Raw genomic sequence first — 16,838 nt, 5'->3', positions numbered from 1 at the left:
AAAAAAGAGATACTTAGCTTGTAGTGATGAGCGAGTACTAAAAAGCTTGGGTGCTCGAGGCTCGGACCGAGCATCCCAAGATACTCGTGTACTCGGCCCGAGCACCGAGCCCAATGTTATCCTATGGGAGACCCGAGTATTTTTGTGAAATGACCCCCGGCAGCATGTAGAAACCCTAAAAATGGCACAAAAGTCTCAGAAGAGTGCTCAAATGACATGGCAACAGCATGGGGAAGACCCCTTGAAGCATTTATCACTCAAAAGTCACAGCTGTGAACAATTTTGTCCACGTTTTACGCCATTTTTACGGACTCACCAGAAAACCTTCCAAAATGACACCAAAATGAATTTTCATGGCGGAAATGTTAAGGGCACATACCCAATAGTGAGATAGAGCTAATGTATGTTACTTTTTGCGATTAATACATGAAAGATTTTACGTAAAACATTGTGTGGCACTCCGATGTCCCTGAGAAGAGACGTACATAAAGGCCTCTGAGTCTAATGTGCCCATTTTGAGGAAGTGAGTCTTTGTAGTATTTTCCTTTGCCAGGGCAGTCCAAAATTGGGAGGTTCACCAATGCCCCTGCATACAGACGTGCATGAGGGCCTGTAAACCTGAAGTGCCCATTGTAAGGAAGTGGGTCTATTGTAGTATAGCCCTTAGGCAGGGCAGCCAAAAATTGGGAGGCTCCACGTTGTCCCTGCATACAGACGTGCATGAGGGCCTGTAAACCTGAAGTGCCCATTGTAAGGAAGTGGGTCTATTGTAGTATAGCCCTTAGGCAGGGCAGCCAAAAATTGGGAGGCTCCACGTTGTCCCTGGATAGAGACCTGTTAGGTTCTTAGTGCCTCCGTGCTTGCATTTAAAAACCGCACGTGTGTGCCTGTTGGTGGCAGCTTTCCGCTGCACTTGTGTGCGTTTTGCAAAAACTTGGATATAACGCACAAGTCTAGTGAATACACATCAGCACAGCATTGCAAAATGCGCAAGGGCGTTGTCAACGAACAAGGAAGTGGACGTGATGGTGGTGCAGGCAGAGACCGAGGTCGTGTGCAAGCTCTAATTTCGCCACAACAAAGGGCCACATCTAGTCGCTCGCACGTCCTGTCCCAAATTCTTGGGGACCGCAGCAGTACACCGCTCTTGAACCAAGACCAGTGTCAACAGGTTGTTAGTTAGATAGCGGATAATGCTTCCAGTCAGATTGGCACCACCACAAACACTTTGTCTTCCACACGGTCAAGTGTCAGTAGCCGTGATACTGCACCGCACATTTCAGAATCTGATCCTCCTTTCTACCACCAGGTCGAGTACACGTCCACGGACATTACTGATCCCACACTTGGACACTCGGAAGAGCTGTTCGTTCACGTTTCCATTCACACATTCTGGCCTCTCGCCAGCTCATGTTGAAGTGGGTCATGAGGAGATCGTATGTACAGATGCCCAAATATTTGAGCAGCCACGTTCTCACGAAGTTGGCAACGTGTCTCAACAAGGCGTGGACGATGATCAGACACAATTGTCAGGAAGTCAGGAGGAGGAGCAGGGTGCGGAAGAGGAAGACGACGTGGTGGATGATCCAGTAACTGACCCAACCTGGCAGGAGGATATGCAGAGCGAGGACAGCAGTGCACAGGGGGAGGGAGGCGTAGCATCCCAACAGGCAGTAAGAAGCAGGGTTGTGGCCCCAGGCAGACGTCAGGCAACTGTTCCCCGGAACAACACGACACAAGGTGCCTGTACAAATGTTAGGTCTTCCCGAGTCTGGCAGTTTTTTAAGTTGGCTCCAGATGATTCTAAAAAGGCCATTTGCAACACCTGCCGTGCCAGCATCAGCAGGGGTACCAAAACTAGCAGCCTGACCACCACCAGCATGATCAGGCACATGTCAGCCAAGCACCCGACTTTGTGGGATGTACAACAGAGTCGAGGAGCAGTGCTTGCTGATGTCACTGCTACGTCTTCGCTTGGTGTGCATGCGAGCCAATCCCCTGTCCATGCTGCCCGCGAACAAGCCTCCTCCGGCCCTGCACCTGCAGTTGCCGACGCAGAAATAACACCATCATCAAGCACGTCCTTGGCCCAGCGCAGCGTTCAGTTATCCATTCAGCAAACCTTTGAACGCAGGCGCAAATACACTGCCAACGCCCCACATGCCACACTTCTAAATGCTAACATTTCGCGACTGCTTGCGCTGGAAATGTTGCCTTTTAGGCTGGTTGAGACAGAAGCATTCCGCGACCTGATGGTGGCAGCTGTCCCACGTTACTCGGTCCCCAGCCGCCACTATTTCTCCCGGTGTGCCGTCCCCGCATTGCATAACCACGTGTCACAAAACATCACATGTGCCCTGAACAACGCTGTTTCAGCCAAAGTCCACCTAACCACAGACACGTGGACAAGTGCATGTGGACAAGGCCGCTACATCTCGTTGACGTCACACTGGGTTAATATTGTGGAAGCTGGGACCCAGTCTGAGCGAGGGATGGAACACGTCCTTCACACACCAAGTTTTGCAGGCCCTACCTCAGTCAGGGTTTCACCCACACTCTACAGCTCCGGAATGTCATGCTCCTCAGCCTCCTCCTCCTCCTGCGCATCCTCATCCACTTTACCCTCCACACCAGTCCCAAGCTGGAAGTGTCGCGGGCGGAGGAGGGGACGCTGCGCTCTCCCACTGCTCGGGTCCGGCTGCCGCTGCTCTACGGCTGCTGCTGCTCGTTGGCTCGAGCGATGGCCGGATCCCGGGGACTCGAGCGGCGCTCATCGCCCGTGAGTGAAAAGGGGTCGTTTGGGTTTTGGGGATATTGTCCGTGACGCCACCCACGGTTGTGGTGATTGTGTGGACACCACCGCTGCTCTGGACGGGGATCCCGGGAGCCTGTGACAGGGAGCAGCTTTGTTGTTATTTCTCCCCTCCGTGGGTAGGGGGGTTGGTTGTCCCGGGGCCCGGTGATGGGGTAGAGATGGATGACAGGCGGGTTGCGGGGCCTGATGAGGTGCAGGGTGGCAGGGGCAGCGCTGTGCCGCACGGCACGGAGGTACTCACTCAGCCCAATGATGATGACACAGTTCACGGTAAAACAAGTGGCTGGATGGACGGGTCCCTCGGACGGCTGCGGTTGTTCCTCCCTGCAGGTTAGTGATGACTGTCTCTCCCTGCACCTAAGTTCAGTGTTGGTAGTGATGGTTTCCCACCGGTAACCCGCTCCCCGACCTGGATATGGGCCGGAGGAGCCCCTTTTGCCCACAGGCGCTGGCCCTGGGAGACGGTTGCCCTTGGCGGTGGCGGTGTCTCCCCTTCACGGTTGGACGGTTGCCTTCTATCGGGACTTGGCTGTTTGGAAACCCTGAGGTCCCCTTCACTAACGGATTTGGCAAATTCACAGCGACACCAAGCCTTGCCGGGATCCGAAAGGCCCCTGCCAATGGTGCTGGCTTCTCTTTGTATACCGGTCCGGTACGGCCGGGTCACCACCCGTCCACGGTCCTTACGGCAGACTCCAATCGGCCTCCACTGCAGATGGTCACCACATCCTGCCAACCTTGCTGTCCTGTCCGGGCCACACACCCGGACCAACTTCAGGCTCTTTGCTGTCACTTTTCTCCTCTCTACTACTTTCCTCCTTCCATTTCCTTAGCTTAACTCTCACTGCCTGTGTTTTCCCTCCTCCTTGGTGGGTGGAGACCAACCGCCTGGCTCCACCCCCTGGTGTGGACAACAGCCCCTGGGGAAGGCAACAAGGATTTTGTGTTTTGACTATGATATGCCTGCAGGGAGTGTGGGGTGTGTAAGTGTTGTGCTCTGTGGCCCCTGGCTTGTCCAGGGCGACACAGAAGCACTGCAGCACTGCCTCGGCTAAGCGGCAACAGGCTGTGCTGAAGCTAATCTGCATAGGTGACAAACCCCACAATGCAGAAGAGGTGTGGACAGCTCTGAAATAGCAGGCAGATCACTGGCTCACACCTCTGAACCTAAAGCCAGGAAAGGTTGTGTGTGACAATGGCCGGAACCTGGTGGCGGCTTTGAGGCGAGGCCAGCTGACACATGTTCCATGCGTGGCCCATGTGCTCAACCTCGTGGTTCAGCGGTTTCTAAAGTCATACCCAGAGCTGTCTGATCTGCTGGTAAACGTTCGCCGCCTGTCTGCACATTTTCGAAAGTCACCTACTGCTTCAGCCGGCCTTGCCGGCTTTCAGCGCCATTTGCATCTTCCGGCTCACAGACTGGTGTGTGATGTCCCCACGCGTTGGAATTCAACTCTGCACATGTTGGTCAGGATATGTGAGCAGAAGAGGGCAGTTGTTGAGTACCTGCATCACCTAAGCTGTCGGGAAATGGGTCAAACTCCACACATAACACCTGAGGAGTGGAGATGGATGTCCGACCTATGTACCATCCGCCAAAACTTTGAGGACTCCACCAAGATGGTGAGCGGCGATGACGACATTATTAGTGTCACCATACCGCTTCTCTGCCTTCTAAAATGGTATCTGCTCAAAAAACAACCATGATGCATTGCAGGCGGAGCGCGATGAGTTTGAGCAAGAAACAGTAGTGGGTGTGGGTGATAACACACAGCCCAGCCTCGTCTCATCACAACGTGCAGTGGAGGACTATGACGAGGAGGAGGATGAAGACATGGAGCAACTCTCTGGCCAAATTGAGGATATGACATGCAGTCATATCCTCGGTTCAGTGTGGCTGGCCAGAGGACAGGGTAGATGATGAGGAGGAGGAGGAGGAGGAGGACAGCATGTTCAGTCATCGTGTTGGTCAGGATACTGAAGTGATGGCTGTTAAGAGTCTGACACACATGGCTGACTTTATGGTAAGCTGCCTGTCTCGTGACCCTCGCGTTAAGAACATCTTGGCCGACAATCATTACTGGTTGGTAACACTGTTAGACCCACGCTAAAAGGAGAACTTTATGTCTCTTATTCCCGAGGCGGAGAGGTCAGGAAAAATGCAGCAGTTCCAGAAGGCCATAGTCACGGAAGTAGGCAAAGCATTCCCCTCACAAAACGCTAGCGGCATAGGTCAGGAATCAGTGGACAACCAATGCGTACAGCCGAGAGGGGCACAAGTCCAATCCGCCAGAGGTAGGGGAACAGTCTTTAAGATGTGGGACAGTTTTCTCAGCCCCTCACATACCACAGCCCCTGAGGTGCGGGGTAGTGCCACAAGAAATCCTAAGTTTGCCCAGATGCTCAAGGAGTACCTTGCAGATCGAACAACTGTACTCCGACATTCCTCTGTGCCTTACAATTATTGGGTATCCAAGGTGGACACGTGGCATGAATTGGCTCTCTACGCCTTGGAAGTCCTGGCCTGCCCTGCCGCTAGCGTTTTGTCAGAGCGTGTTTTTAGTGCCGCAGGTGGAATCATTACAGATAAACGCACCTTCCTGTCAACTGTAAATGCTGACAGGCTGACTCTGATCAAGATGAACAAGAGTTGGATTGGGCCAGACTTCACCACACCACCAGCAAATGAGAGCGGAATTTAAAGTTTGTAACGGGAATTTGCCATGTACCTCCACTCACCCATGGTAACACACTTCTGGACTTTGGCTAATTGCTGGACTGCTCCTCCTTCTCCTCATGCGCCATCATGATGACCGTTACAATAGTTAGGCCGTTGTTTCAGGTATACCCCCAGTGGTAAATTTTTTCGCCCATTCTTTCAGAATGGGCATTACAACGACAGGTGACCCGCTCCTTTGCAATGGGAACAATGTTTTGAGGCCCTCATGCACATCTCTATCCAGGGACAATATGGAGCCGTACGCTGCCACCGACAGGCACACACGTGCGGTTTTTAAATGCAAGCACGGACGCAATAAGAACCTAACAGGTTTTTAGGAGCGACAATAACTGAGAAGTCTGACACTATCAGCCACTGCTGACTGACGTGTATTATACACTACACTTGTGCGTTATATAATAGTTTGGTAAAAACGAACACAAGTGCACCTGTACGCTGCCACCGACAGGCACACACGTGCGGTTTTTAAATGCAAGCACGGACGCAATAAGAACCTAACAGGTTTTTAGGAGCGACAATTACTGAGAAGTCTGACACTATCAGCCACTGCTGACTGACGTGTATTATACACTACACTTGTGCATTATATAATAGTTTGTGAAAAATGCACACAAGTGCACCTGTACGCTGCCACCGACAGGCACACACGTGCAGTTTTTAAATGCAAGCACGGACGCAATAAGAACCTAACAGGTTTTTAGGAGCGACAATTACTGAGAAGTTTGACACTATCAGACACTGCTGACTGACGTGTATTATACACTACACTTGTGCGTTATATAATAGTTTGTGAAAAATGCACACAAGTGCACCTGTACGCTGCCACCGACAGGCACACACGTGCGGTTTTTAAATGCAAGCACGGACGCAATAAGAACCTAACAGGTTTTTAGGAGCGACAATTACTGAGAAGTCTGACACTATCAGCCACTGCTGACTGACGTGTATTATACACTACACTTGTGCGTTATATAATAGTTTGGTAAAAACGCACACAAGTGCACCTGTACGCTGCCACCGACAGGCACACACGTGCGGTTTTTAAATGCAAGCACGGACGCAATAAGAACCTAACAGGTTTTTAGGAGCGACAATTACTGAGAAGTCTGACACTAGCAGACACTGCCGACTGACGTGTATTATACACTACACTTGTGCGTTATATAATAGTTTGTGAAAAATTCACACAAGTGCACCTGTACGCTGCCACCGACAGGCACACACGTGCGGTTTTTAAATGCAAGCACGGACGCAATAAGAACCTAACAGGTTTTTAGGAGCGACAATTACTGAGAAGTCTGACACTATCAGCCACTGCTGTCTGGCGTGTATTATACACTACACTTGTGCGTTATATAATAGTTTGGTAAAAACGCACACAAGTGCACCTGTACGCTGCCACCGACAGGCACACACGTGCGGTTTTTAAATGCAAGCACGGACGCACTAAGAACCTAACAGGTTTTTAGGAGCGACAATTACTGAGAAGTCTGACACTATCTGGACTGTTTTAGACTGTGTACACCAGCCCCAGATATGATGAAGGCTGGTATACGGTCACCACTAGGAATGGCTATATACCCTGCCTGCCTGCCTGTATACTGCTACAATAGTCCTGACAAGGACTCTTCTGGTCACTAGCCTGTATTCCGACCTGGCTATACCCTGCCTGTATACAGCAACAATAGTCCTGAGAAGGACTCTGCTACTGTACTCCGACCTGGCTATACCCTGCCTGCCTGTATACAACTAGAATAGTCCTGAGAAGGACTTTTGGTCACACTGTTTGCAGCCCTGCTACGGAAATAGCTATAAAGGGCCGCAAACCTTTCCCTGAAGCAGCGACACTCTCCCTGCACTGACTGTCTGGATGGCTGTGAGCAGAGCACAGCGCGCCCGCCGGTATAAAGGCTCGGTCACACTGTGCGGGCCGGCCAATCACTGCAATTCCACAACTAACAGGGCTGTGGCATTGCAGTGGTCTGCCAGCCAATCCCTGCATGAGGGCTGGCTCTCAAAAGAGCGCCAACATGCAGGGATGAAGACCACGAGTACAGCACGAGTATCGCGAGATTACTCGGTCCCCGCCGAGTAGCCCAAGTACAGTGATACTCGTGCGAGTACCGAGTAGTAACAAGCATGCTCGCTCATCACTATTAGCTTGTATTGACCAATGCATGTGAGCCCAATGACCAACAACAAGGTGATCTCTTGTATACTGGGACCCTAACTTGAAATGCCTCTATCTGGGCTAAAATTCAATGTTAGCATTCTAGAGGGCTGCTTTATGTATTTTTGTAGTTGTATTGTGTTTTTCAGCTAGCACCTGTTCACTCTTGTTGGATGTGTGGGTCAGTCTTTTTGATATATTTGTATGTTGTAATATTTTGTAATATTTATTATTATTATTATTATTATTATTATTATTGGTGTGTTTCTTTCTGACTGAGCACTTCGCCCTATAACCAGGCTGTGTACAGCTTACTTTATAGCTGGATCCTTTCTGCCCAGACATGTAGCTATCATGCTTTTTCTTTTTCTTGCCATAGGTGCTGGCACACTCATCCTCCCAGCCACCCAGCAGTAGCTTCTGTGCCTCCGGTCCTTGCCGCCGACTCCCAGGGCCTGGGCACACCATTCAGGTCTCATGGCAGCACTCTTACTGAGCATTACACTTACCCTACAGTCTAATAACCACATATAGTACTGCTCTGCAATTTACATTACACAACAAAATCTTTACATTACATCAAAATTCACATATCACATTATTTATAATGACACAGGATACGGTCCGGATTCTGGTACCCATATAAGTCTATGGAAACCAATAAGGGGATTACGAATGGTTATGGAAGAGATAGGGGGATAGGAGCAAGCGTGGTGTACTCACCCATGCTCCATGTCATAGCGGGAGCTGCTTCCATGATATCATGCATATGAAATGAGCGGCACAGGGAGGCAGCAGGAGCAGCGTACAGCCGGGCCGTAGCCTGGGTAACTATGAAGCTCTTGCTTCATTCTTATTTTCTTTATTCTTCCTTTATTTTTTTATTTTCTCAAGTGCCAGATCCGGATCAAACACCCGGAATCCCAGGCCCGGCATCGGGCAACTTTGAAATACTTAAGGCTGAAGGAAGAGTTCTTGACTTTATCCAATTTTTTTGTCATTTTAGGGCTTCAAAGCTGGCTCTTTTCACTACCCAGGAGGAAATGCTAACTACAGTGGTAAAACAGTTAATATAGCACTGGCAGAAACACCTGACCACCCAGACGGTGACGAGAATGAGTGGAGAGAGAACATAGATATTGTCATGAAATGGTTCAATGATGATGGTTTGGACTTTGTTACCCTCTACTATGGAGAACCTGATAAAAGCGGACACATATTTGGCCCAGAAACTGAACAGAGAAAAACAATTATTAAACAAATAGATAGAACTATTGGATATCTGTTAGAAGCAATTGAAAAAAACAAGCTTAAAGATAAATTGAACGTGATTATTACATCCGACCATGGCATGACCACCGTGAAAAAAGAGCCTGCTGTAAAGGAAATTCAGCTGTCAAATTACATTTCCTTCCAAGACTTGGTTAAGTTTGATATTCTAGACTATGGTGGCTTTGGAATGATTGTTCCAAAAGAAGGAAAGGAAGAAGAACTTTATCAGAAACTTATAACTGCACACAATAATTTGAAGGTATATAAGAAGAAGGAATTTCCTGACCGTCTTCATTATTCAAAACATGAGAGGATTTTGCCCATTTTGCTTTATGGAGATCTGGGCTACAGTGTAAACGGAGTAAGTATGTTCAACTAAATACATTTTTGCCTATGGTGTTTTGATGGTTGTATACTTGATTTTAAACACGTTAAAATACAAGTAGATCAAATACAGTATAGTAGACAGATGCAATTTATGGTCATGTAATGGATGTAAGGAAAAGTGACCATACATACAAGAGGGAAGTCGACTAGACTTGATATTGTGGGGAATAAGATGGGACTGTTTAATTTCAACATTTTGGTCTAAAAGAAAGCTAAGTGCTAGGGAAAATAATAAAATTGCATTTACTCAACTTCCACAAGTCCAGCGATGCCTCTTCTCTGCTGCCAATGGCCTTTGTTCACAAGCTTCATTTCTTATGTTACAACTACAGCGCACATGACTGATGTAGCTAATCACTGGGCTCAGCAGCTTGTGCCATTACATCACCACTGAGCCCCTTTATGAGAGCCATAAATATTCAACTATTTAGACAGCACAAGCCACTGAGTCAATTGATTGGCTGCAGAAAGCATTTGAACTATACAAGTGTACCTGTGTACCTGTCAGCAAAAGGGAGGCATTGCGGACCTGCAGAGAGTACCTGATTTTCTTGTTTTCCTCTAGAATGTCAATACACATTAAAAAATACCTTTAAGTTAACTGAATGTGATATGCCTAGAAAAACAGTTTTACTGGTTTACCTCGGCAAAATTTTCCAATATCAAATACTATTTTAATAATTGCAATGTATATGCTATAATTGGATATCTCGGATCCAATTTTTTTTCTTGCACATCCATAGATGAATCTCATCCAAAACATGGAAGAGACTAATGCATATTTCAAATAATTTACGAAGACATTCATTCTATGTGAAGGAACTGTCACCAGAATTGCCCGATTGAATAACATTGGTGTGCGTGCTGTCCGTGTGAGGGCAGTTTTTTCACAAACAGCTGAATATACAGACAATATTAGGGGCCAGTGAAGAGGTAATTGGCCACTGGGATTGTGTGACATAACAATATCCTGAGAGCCCCAGGGCTTTTGCACATAACATTTTTTACAGGATGCAGCCAGGCCCCTTAATGTAGGCCTTGTATACTGGAGTCTCCGTCCCTGTATGGTGCACTTAGATAGTACTGGGCAGCACACCTAGTCGAATATTATGGGCGTGACTAATAGGCTGCTAAACATTTACTGTGCAACTACATAGGTGAACGGCACCCTATACAAACATTTGTGTGCAATTTTATCATCCAGCAATCGCCCCCTCCATTGATTGGAAGTGTGTGAGTGATTTGGTTCTTTTGCACCTGTGATGCCTCCGCCTCTTTGGGGGTCTTGCTGCATCTTGCTAGTGCATTAGTTCCTTGGCCTGGGCAGGTTATAACTGCAACCCTCTATTTGCTTTAAGTAATGCTTAGTTTTTGGAGGAGATTTTTATCCCTCTTTTTTTTGCTTTTTTATTTATATATCAGTGTAGGGACCCACAAGCATGAGGATCCGTGACGTGGGTTGTGGGCAACCATATTCTGGACAAAATACCATCTAATACGTCATATATATTTTATATATATTTTTTAGCACATACCATTTTATACAGGATGCAGCCAGACCCCTTAATGTAGGCCTTGTATACTGCAGTCCCCATCCCTGTATGGTGCACTTAGATAGTACTGGGCAGCCAGCCTAGTCGAATAGTATGGCCGTAACTAATAGGCTGCTAGCCAGATACTGTGCACCTACATGTGTGAATGGCCCCCTATAAAAGCCATTTGTGTGCAATTTTATCATCCAGCAATCGCCTCCTCAATGATTGGAAGTGTGTGACTGATTTGCTTCTTTTGCACTTGTGATGCCTCCACCTTATTGGGGGTCTTGCTGCATCCTGCTAGTGCATTAGTTCCTTGGCCTGGGCAGGTTAAAACTGCTACACTCTATTTGCTGTAAGTAATGACATAACAATGTATATGGTAGGTATTCAAATTGCCTCTTCAGGGAGGAAGGGGACAACTCTAGTGCCACCTATTAGAAGTAGTAATCCTAAAAGTCAAAAGTGACCCTATAATGAGTCTTTTTATATGACCTAGGATTTATGCCAGATCAGAACCTCAATTTGAAGACACAGTGTTTCGGGATGATTGTCCCTCATCAGTGCAAAGTATGAGTTCTGATCTGACTGTATGAGAAGCTATAGTGGGGTCTAAGGGGAAAATGTTTCTCCTTGTGGAGACTGTGTCTAACGTAGCAATATGTCTGCTGCGTTACAAACGATGAACAATATTTTGAAACTAAACGACGTGCCAATGATCAACGATTTTCACCCTATTTGCGATCGTTCGGAGTTGCACGTAGGTGTCACACTCAACGACGTCGCTAATGATGACGGAAGTGCGTCATGAAAACCGTGACCCCGACGACATATAGTCAGATAAATCGTAGCGTGTAAAGCGGCCTTTATAGCTGCAATGCTCCTCTAGGAAATATTCAAATTGTAGGTAGTATTCTTTTACAAGGGGGAAACATATTGATTGAGAAGGGGTTGTCTGAGTAGTGGACAACCCCTTTTTTTGGTCTGTGTGGGACAGACCATACATTTAACCAAATTAGAGTAATAAATCTAGAAAATAAAGTAAAAATAACCCCCCCAACAACCATTGCAATAAATCATAGCCTAAAATAAACTTGTATTACATTAAATTTTGACAGTGATAAACGCTAATAAAATTATTTTTTTCAACTTTTTTCAAACATAAAGCTGAAAAATTTTAACCATAGAAAAAATGTAAAAAAATTATAAAACAGATAGAAATATTAATAATAATAATAATAATAATAATAACAATAACAAAATAATCCTGCATTAGTAATTAAAAAAAGGTGTTAAAATCACAAGGATAGCCCAACATATAGAAAAAGGTACAGTTGTTATACAAACACTGAAGAGTCAATATATTCGGCACAATGGGGATAATTTTTCCCTTATTATCATAGTCACTTTAATGGCTCCACATAGCAAGATCACTTTGATTAAAAAAGGATGATAAAATTGTATCTTAGCCTTAGTTGCATAATTTTGCAATTAGTCTAAAGGAAGTACAAATGTGTCTATTATACATTAACAATTCATGAACTTGCAAAAAAAAAACTCAGTCTACAGCAAACAGATGGGGGAATTAATAAAATGCCACAGAACAGACAAAGACTGCTTATTGTCAGCGGAAGACAAGTTATTCAGGAACATAAACTTATTCTATTAGACGTGAGATGTACAGTTCTACTTCAGCAGTCAGCACAACTCTTCTGATATTGTAGAAAGCAAATTAACTCACTAAAGACTTCCATTACAATCCACTGCTATTTGGTAAATGGGACAATTATTTTTCTACATCATATAATAACATTTTATTATCTCTTCTATCCTAATTTGAAACCAATCGCATTCAGAAAAAGAGGAATCATAGCTTAATTGTAAGTAACTTAAAACTACATGAATATACAGTATATGTTAATCCCAAAAAGTGAAAGCGTAGAATTAACCCGGTTTATAAGAAAGTAAACTTATATACCAAGATTCTTTACAAACTTATAAATCAGACTTCGATTTTGGAAATTGTACATTATCTCTTGGCACCAAGTTTCTGGTTTTGGAGAAATTTGGATGAAAATTGGTTTTCTTTTCTATACAGCATATCAACTTTTCAGCGAGCGTGTCACCATTTTTTCATTCCAATAAGGAAACAAGCCAGGGCTTCAGGTTGCTTTACCCCTTTACGCTCTGACAGTTTTTGTGCTTTCACTTTTTCCTCCCCTTCTTCCAAGAGCGATAACCTTTTTATTTTTCCATTAATATAGCCATATGAGGGCTTATTGTTTGTAGGAGTTGTACTTTTGAATGACACCATTAATCTTGCCATATAATGTAATTGAAAACCAAAAAAAAAATCCAAGTGCAGTGAAATTGCAAAAAAGTGCAATGTTTTGGGGGCTTTTTACTTACCATGTTCTTACCATTACCAAAATAGAAGCATAAATGGACGTCATAGCAGGGCAACAACTACAATATATATGAAACCAGAGAAAAAAAAAGTCTTAAAATTTGCCCATATATCTTCACATCTCCAGGTCAACAATGACACAAACAGCACCAACATTTATAACAATAAATTTTATTGAGTATCAAAAAAGAGGGTGCAGGGAAATGGAAAAGGTGCAGAATACAAAAGTACACAGGACATACGAATTAGGCTGGTGAAAAAATTCCACACACCTACCCAGCCATTAAAACCTTTCAAAGCTCAAGTATATTGCTGCCAAAAATATAATTATATGTAAAAATATTATATTTAATTATATATAAAAATATTATATTTAATTATATATAAAAATTTATATTAATAAAAATATAAATAATAGCACCACAGACAGAGGAAAATTCTCCCATACGGTCTCACTATAGGATTCCAAAAAGGCATATTATTTAATTAACTTCCTAGGGACTTGACTAGAGGAAAGTCCAATGTTGTGGTATATAAAAAATAAAAAGTGCAGCATATACATGAAAAGAGCTTACCTAGTGGTTACCAGGATGCAGGGGTAGGTGTGGGAAGGAGTCCCAACACGTGTTTCGCGTGTTACCGCTTCCTCGGGGTACCCAGATACCAAAGATGTATAGTTTTTTTTATTTAAGTTTTGAAAAAAATTCAGAAGTTTGCAAAAAAGAAAAAATTTGCTTTTGGCATCACTTTCCGAGACCCGTAACAGTTAATTTTTTTGAATCTGAGACTAAGTGATAGGTTATTTTTGCGCCCTGAGCTGACATTTTTGCTGATACCATTTTTGGGTAGATCCGATGTTTTAATTGTCTTTTACGGTATTTTATTGCATTGTTGCAGTGACCAAAAATCTATAATTCTGGCTTTTTTTTTACATTTTTTTTTACGCTATTTATTAATTTATTTTATATTTTAATATATTAGACATTTCTGAATGCAGCAATACCAAATATAGGGTTTTTTTGTTTTATTTTCAATAGGGCATAAGGAGGGTGAGTTGTAAAAAAAAAAAAAAAAAAAATAATAAATAAAAAAAAAAAAAAATAAAAAATATTTGAAATATTTTATTGTATTTGCTAGTCCCCTAAGGGGAATGAATCTGCACTATTGCTTGTGCTCTACAGAGCAGGGCATCAGCATCAGCACTGCTCTGTATACAGTGAGGGAAATAGGTATTTGATACCTTGACAATTTTGCATGTATTCCTGTAATTTTTGTCGTAGAAATGACCAAAATTGTCAAAACAACAGGGGTTAAAAAGTTAATAGATGTAGAATATAGTAAAACCAAGCATGATAATCACAATTGCGGAAAATAAATCCAGCCAGGCTAAATGCAGTACATGCAACACCAAAAAAGAAAAGCTAAAGCAAATAGCTGGAATAAAATGTAAATTAAATTAAAAGGCTAAGGTACAGGAATAGTGAATAAAGGTCAACAGAACACAGCATGAGAAGAGATTAAGATTGCAACTGTACATAGGCTTAAAGTAGCCCCATGCCTCTAACACCAAAGGGTAGGCTAAGTTAATTACACATGTCAATCATATACCCCTGATGCTATAGAGACATAGGATAGAGCTAAAGTGCAGTAATAAAGTAATTTAATGCTAACAATAAGGTGTCAATGATTGAAACAATAAAGAGTTCAACATACTAAGTGGCATCTCTTCCTGCCGTGCTGGCGGCAAGTTCTCTACGCACGTTTCGGTTACAGTGCCTTAGTCAGGGCTATTATCGTAGGTACACTTCAACTGTGACAGACAGGATAAAAAAATCCAGAAAATCACATTGTATAATTTTTAAATAATGAATTTGTATTTTATTGCATGAAATAAGTATTTGCTATAATAGAAAAACAGAACTTGTTATTTGGTACAGAAACCTTTGTTTGCAATTTCAGAAGTCCGATGTTTCCTGTAGTTCTTAACCAAGTTTGCACACACTGCAGCAGGGATTTTGGCCAACCCCTCCCTACAGATCTCCTTCAGATCTTTCAGACTTCAGGGCTGTTGCTGGCCAATATTGAGTTTCAACTCCATCCAAAGATTTTCTATTGGGTTCAGGACTGGAGACTGGCAAGGCCACTCCAGGACCTTGAAATGCTTCTTACAGAGCCACTCCTTAGCTGCCCTGACTAATTGTTTTGGGTCATTGTCATGTTAGAAGACCCAGCCTTGACCCATCTTCAATACTCTTACTGAGGGAAGGAGTTTGTTGGCCAAAATCTTGCCTTACATGACCTCATTCATCCTACTTTCAATATGGTGCAGTTGTCCTGTCTCCTTTGCAGAAAAGCACCCCAAAGTATGAAGTTTCCACACCTATGCTTCATGGTTGGGACGGTGCTCTTGGGATTGTACTCATCCTTCTTCTTCCTAGAAACATGGCGAGGAGAGTTGATACTAAAAAGTTCTATTTTTCTCTCATCTGACCACAAGACATTCTCCCATTCCTGCTCTAGATCATCCAGATCATCACTGGCAAACTTCAGACAGGCCTGGATATGTGCTGGCATGAGCAGCTGGACCTTGCATGCCCTGCAGAATTTTAATCCATGATGGCATAGAATGTTACTAATGGTAAGCTTTGAGACTGTGGTCCCTTTGGCTCTTTTCAGGTCATTGACAAGGTCATTCTATGTAGTTCTGGGCTGATTCCTGAACTTTCTCAGAATCATCCTTGTGACGTGAGGCGAGATATTGCATTGAGCCCCAGACAAAGTAAGATTGACAGTCATCTTGTATTTCTTCCATTTTCTAATAATTGCACCAACACTTGTAGCCTTCTCACCAACCTGCTTGCCTATTGTCCTATAGCCCATCCCAGACTTGTGCAGGTCTACAATTTTGACCCTTGTGTCCTTAGACAGCTATTTGGTCTTGGTAATAGTGGAGAGGTTGGAGTGTGATTGATTAGGTGTGTTGACAAATGTCTTTTATACAGGTAACGAGTTCAAACAGGTGAAATTATTATAGGTAATGAGGGCAGAGTAGGAGCTTCTTAAAGAAAAAATAACAGGTCTGTGAGAGCCAGAATTCTTGCTGGTTGGTTGATAGATGATCAAATACTTATTTCATGCAATAAAATACAAATTAATTATTTAAAAATCATGAAATGGATTTTGGTGGGATTCTGTCTGTCACAGCTGAAGTGTACCTACAATAAAAATCATAGACTGTTCCATTCTTTGTAGATGAGAAAACTTGCAAAACTGTCAAGGTATTAAATACTTTTTTCTCTCACTGTATACAGAGCAGTGCTGATAGTGATGCACTGCTCTGTACAACACAAGTGATAGGAAAATTGAAGGTTCATTCTCCTAAGGGGACTAGCAAATACAATAAAAAGTTAAAAAAAATGTAAATATGAAAGCCCCCCTACAAAAATTCAAATCACCCCCCTTTTGCCTTGTTGTATCAAATACTAATTTTCCCCACAGTAGCTGAAATCATG

General features: G+C 43.9%; 1 protein-coding gene across 1 annotated transcript in view; it reads left to right on the top strand.

Annotated features, from left to right (window-relative positions):
- LOC142245285 (ectonucleotide pyrophosphatase/phosphodiesterase family member 7-like) overlaps positions 1-16,838 on the top strand; it is a 94,325-nt gene that overhangs the window by 33,904 nt on the left and 43,583 nt on the right. The window contains exon 3 of the mRNA XM_075317883.1: positions 8,732-9,358. Coding sequence (XP_075173998.1) covers positions 8,732-9,358 — 627 coding nt within the window. The remainder of the gene's footprint in view (positions 1-8,731; positions 9,359-16,838) is intronic.

Source organism: Anomaloglossus baeobatrachus, chromosome 7 (assembly GCF_048569485.1).
Source record: "Anomaloglossus baeobatrachus isolate aAnoBae1 chromosome 7, aAnoBae1.hap1, whole genome shotgun sequence".
NCBI classification, from domain to species: Eukaryota; Metazoa; Chordata; class Amphibia; order Anura; family Aromobatidae; genus Anomaloglossus; species Anomaloglossus baeobatrachus.
The sequence above is the reverse complement of the archived record's forward strand: the minus strand, read 5'-3'. Positions and strand labels throughout refer to the sequence as shown.